General features: G+C 31.5%; 1 protein-coding gene across 1 annotated transcript; it reads right to left on the bottom strand.

Annotated features, from left to right (window-relative positions):
• Positions 1-563: 563 nt before the first annotated feature.
• Positions 564-4,452, bottom strand: LOC107473478 (guanine nucleotide-binding protein subunit gamma 2). The gene is made up of 4 exons (XM_016093051.3): positions 4,125-4,452; positions 1,791-1,843; positions 1,138-1,182; positions 564-1,048 (listed from the first exon to the last, which is right to left on the bottom strand). Exons 1-4 carry the CDS (start codon positions 4,269-4,271, stop codon positions 964-966), a joined length of 330 nt encoding a protein of 109 aa, XP_015948537.1. The 5' UTR covers positions 4,272-4,452; the 3' UTR covers positions 564-963.
• Positions 4,453-4,861: the final 409 nt, after the last annotated feature.

The following is a 4,861-nucleotide window of genomic DNA, read 5'->3' as shown; positions in this document are numbered from 1 at the left end:
AAAAAAAAAAAGAATCAATTTTCATGCACCTAGAACTAATTTTGGGAAAATTAACACATTGTACTTTTTATCATCATTATCATTTTTAAAAGGGACTGCCAAAACATAAATCAGTTCTACTAAAAATAATACTTTACGCCTATAATCAACTCTATAAACATAAAGCTAAAAACATTTTTTTTTCTTGTTCAACCAATCTTAGACAAACTTGTACTCTTAACTCTTCTCTAAATTCTAACTACAATTGAGTGTATTCACTATTCAGTTTCAAATTTGCGTGTCTTCACATAAAACTTACTCCTTTTACCTTCCAAGTTCCAATCAAATAAAGTTAATGAAAATATTTGTCCGTGAACACAAGCAGTATAACACAATCATAGACACAATCACTGGGTATGTATGGTTGGAGGTAAAAGGGGGATAAAAGATTGTGTAGAATTGTACATAAAACTCAACTTTGCACCCGAATTTTACCCTTCAAATAAACATACCTTAATTAGATCTAAGTTAACATAAGCGGATTCTTCATGATTATCATGCACCATTCTTTTGTGCATTCAAGATAAAGATAGCAATCCAAACATAACATTATCTAATGGCAAATACACTTGTTAAATGGTCCACAAGAATTCTCTGATGAAAATTCTATAAACAAATTTAACAGATCTGCTTGTCAACTCTTCAAACCATTTTGAAGCCCTTCCAAATGCCAACTCCTTGCAGGTTAAGACACATGCACATGCATAACAGTTACGGCCAAGGAGAATTAACAGTTGAACTCTGATAACATTTACATTGGTAAACACAAATAATGATACTTCTCAATTGAATACAGATGATGAATGTGCATTCACAAAAACCTGGATTAGCATGCATGGTTAAAATACTTCATCAAACAATTATTAAAGTTCCAGAATCAATTTCGTCAACATGCTGCTTCCAATATTCACAGAAAACTTCGTGTCAAAGTATCCGACATTGACATGATTGTGGATCCTGAGGCCCTTCAAACCATCTATCCCATAACAGGTTTACTGGTCCATTTATTCTGTTATAGAAGAAAACTGATGATTACACATTATGCCTACAATCAATTATTTATTTAATACAAATAAAAGTGAAGGTAATGGAAATTACTCTGGCAGTAGCGGATCAGGCTTAGTGTCCATACTTTTTAGCAAGCTGCACTATATCAAGTGAAATTGTTTATGCCGTACAGCATAACATAGCAACAGCAACAGCAACAATAACTAAGCATTGTCCAACTGGGATAGGTCAGCTATATGGATTAAATGACCCCAACTAGCCCTAGCATAAACCAGATGCGTTTAAACTTTTTTATACCTAAATCTCTTTTAATAATCTTCTTCTAAAGTTTTCTAATTTTTCTCTTTGCCTCTAGCTGCAAAACCACCCTCCATCTGATCCTAAACTGGATTCTCGAGATGCCTTCAAGCATGTCTATAATACCTAAGATGACATTTTATCATCTTCTCTAGAATCAGTGCGCTACTATCATCATTCCTAATCTTAACTAGTCTAGTGTGTATAGCATAACATAGATAACCTTTCAATGAAGCTAAGGGGAAATATGCTAGGTTAATATTCAACCCCCCAAGTTGATAAAAGGATACATCAATATATAAACTATTATTTACAACAATTTGCTGGATTGAAGAACCCAACAAGAATTTATCTATTCTGAATTCAGATGCCAAGTTGGCCTAAAACAGAACAATTTATCAAGATTTCTTTCCAAGAAGAGAAACAAAAGTTTGGACAATACTTACTCCATGCATATGTTTGACACGTTTTCTGTTTTCTCAAGCTCTTCCAACTCTTCCTGAAATAGTCAAGGAAAAAAATAATGAATGAGAAATGCAGGGATTCTGCCTATGTTAAACCTTTTTTGCAAAGATTTACATAGCCAATTCCAAGCCAAATAGAAAAGGAGGTAGCGTTAGGCTATCAACAGCAAATATAGAAACTTTGTCATAATCTTTATTGCCTAGATCAAAGAGATGAAGCATGAAAGGAAAATGACTTTTGACAGCAGCTAAACATTGGCTTAGACATAGTATCTTTAATGTGAAGGTAAAACTAGGATGAAATATTAATCGACCAGTTTCAAAATAGTTTACTCATAAATTAGACCCATGAAAATTCTCACCACTCTACTTTTACCCACAAATCAAACTGACGCCAAAGGGAAACACTCAACATGTAAGATGGCCTGACATCAATGTAAGAAATTCAATAGACAAATGAATGAAAAGTAAGAAGAAACACATGATATCTTGCTTGGAACCCAGAAAGCAAACATGACAGATCATGTTTCCTCTATAAAATTCTATTACCATCCTTATCCTCTCATTTTAACTAATAAGGAAATGGAAAAAGAGGGATACATCAAATTTCAACTATGTATATTTCACCATCAAGAATTTGGACTGATTGGTCCATATATACTAGGATGGTTAATGCATCACGTTGGATTCTTCTCAACATATAAGCACATATACTAAGGCTAATGATGATAAATTGATAAGCCTAAAACCAGATCAAAATCAATTACGCAATATCATATACAATTAGGATAATTTCTAATATACTTTAAAATGCCAATATTACTCTGCACTTTCTAACTGTCCAAATTAGAGAAATTTTTATGTACACGTTTTACCTCACACACTTAGCCGACTTGGGGGCTGATTCGTTCATTTTCAAATTCTCATATTTTAGGAAATGTATGGGTTTGTTAAAATAGGTTTCATTTCCAAAGGCAGGAAAAATGGTCAAAATGTTTGGTTGGTCTATTTTCAAAATGTATTTCAATATAAATTTAAAAGAATAAACTATATTTTTTATTAAATGTTCAAATTAGCTGAATATTGTGAAGCTTGTTATGAATTGTCTTTCATCTTCTTCTCTTGTTTGTTACTTACTAAATTTTACTACATATAAGGTTATTATAGACTATAGAGATTAAAAAAATTAACATTGAAATTAAAAATGAAAAAATGAAAAAAGCTGCAAAGAACCATTAGCAATTGGTTAGAAACTTAGGGGTAAAAAAAACCATGTAGGTAAGGTAATTGAAAGAAGTCTAGGAAAAAAAGAATTAAAAAAATGCCACTTTTGATGATCAGCGATTTACCTACAGTGCCATTGGGTTTTCGTTGGAAAACATTTCCAACTTTTAACATTTGAAACGCGGAAAACATGAAATTATCGTTTTCAGATTTGTTAATTTTGAGCGAACATGTTTTCATTCATTTGAACAAACGTCAAGCCCATTTTTCATTTTCTTTGAAAATGAGGATAGAAAATGGGCAAACCAATCGGCCCCTTAGCTAGCACACACAACTACACCACTGGATGACTTATGAATTAAAATTTTATAGATCCTACACCTATGACCTCATATGTACCAAGTAGAATGAGTAAAAATCCAGCCATGATAGGTGTATGCTAAAAATTAACCACAAAATCAACCACTTGTATAACATACATGTTGAAATACAAAATTCACATTGAAAATAAGTTAAACAACATATGTGTTTATACACAGATATATGGTAGCTGATTTGGTGACTTATTTTTGGTATACACATAGCATTTTTGGTAAAATTAAATGTATCTTCAATTTGATATCCAAGTTAAAATTCAAATTTTTTTTTTATTTTTTAATCTCAACCATTGCTCATAAAGTTTCCAGCAGAATTCTCTTCAAATTAATAACTCTAGACTATAAAGCTCTTTAATCTTTCTATTACAAGCAAGTTTCATCTTAAGTTACAGTACAATTTTCCCTATTTTTAATCCAGAAGAAACAACATTTTGCTTTGGGATTTTTCCTTCCCACTAACCACACATTCTCAAATCTCTACTATTTTTAGCACAAGTCATATCAAATCCAACGAACTTACTATAAGTATATTAGCAACCACGCAAATAAGGAAATAAATATTTTCCCCGAACAAAAAAGAAAATAAACAATTTCACTAACATACATCCAATTTTAACTAGAAATATTAGATATTGGATACTACATTTTCTTTTCCCCTAATTTATCCACACACAAAAAAGAACATTGTACTAATTTTATTAGGGTAAAAAAACACCTGAAGAAATTTGGAATCTTGTTCGAGACGTTTCAAGTCGGCGAGAATTCGGTGCTTTCCTTGTTTCTGAATCCCCCGTGCACCCTCAGCTGAAACGGGAACAACGACGGTTTCTTCATCGGCAGACGACGCCGTTTCAGACGCCATTACTGTTTAACCACACTCATCCACTTCTTCTTCTGCTTCTTCAAAGAACTTCACTACGTACATGTGCTGTTAAGCGCACTCATGAATTGAAATCAAATACACGCATAAAAAATCGAGCTTTTTATTTTGTGGTGAAAATGAAAGAGGCTAGGTTTTGGGAATTTGTTTAATTAAGGGTTTTTTTTGGCGCCTTGTCTTTTAAGAGCTTGAAATGAAAGCTGAGGTCAGTAATTGCTAAAACGAGCTGAATAATTAAGTATTTATTAAATGAACCACATTTATATAGGTCATTAGATTTTATTAGATAAAAGTAAAAGGTTAATATAAAAAAGAATATTGATAGACTCTAATAAATATAAAATATTTTAGTACATAAATAAATATTTTAAATGACAATACTTTAATACACAGTACTTTAAACGGCAATAGAATCTTTTATTCTTAAATAACTAAATATAAAATATATCTATCTATAACAATATATAATGTCAATACTGAGTTTTTGATGTCTAACTTTTTTCAATATTACCTTTAATTATAGAAGTTCTCCATACATGCATGCGTAGTTGTTCCTGTTTTCTTTTTATTAA

The sequence above is a fragment of the Arachis duranensis genome, chromosome 2 (assembly GCF_000817695.3).
Source record: "Arachis duranensis cultivar V14167 chromosome 2, aradu.V14167.gnm2.J7QH, whole genome shotgun sequence".
NCBI lineage: Eukaryota > Viridiplantae > Streptophyta > Magnoliopsida > Fabales > Fabaceae > Arachis > Arachis duranensis.
This window is presented reverse-complemented; position numbering and strand designations above follow the sequence as displayed.

Coding starts and splice junctions, on each gene's coding strand:
- LOC107473478 (XM_016093051.3), bottom strand. CDS start 4,271: ATGGCGTCTGAAACGGCGTCGTCTGCCGATGAAGAAACCGTCGTTGTT. Junction 1,183..1,790: donor GTGTCAAACATATGCATGGA/GTAAGTATTGTC, acceptor GATATAGTGCAG/CTTGCTAAAAAGTATGGACA. Junction 1,049..1,137: donor CCTGATCCGCTACTGCCAGA/GTAATTTCCATT, acceptor CTTCTATAACAG/AATAAATGGACCAGTAAACC.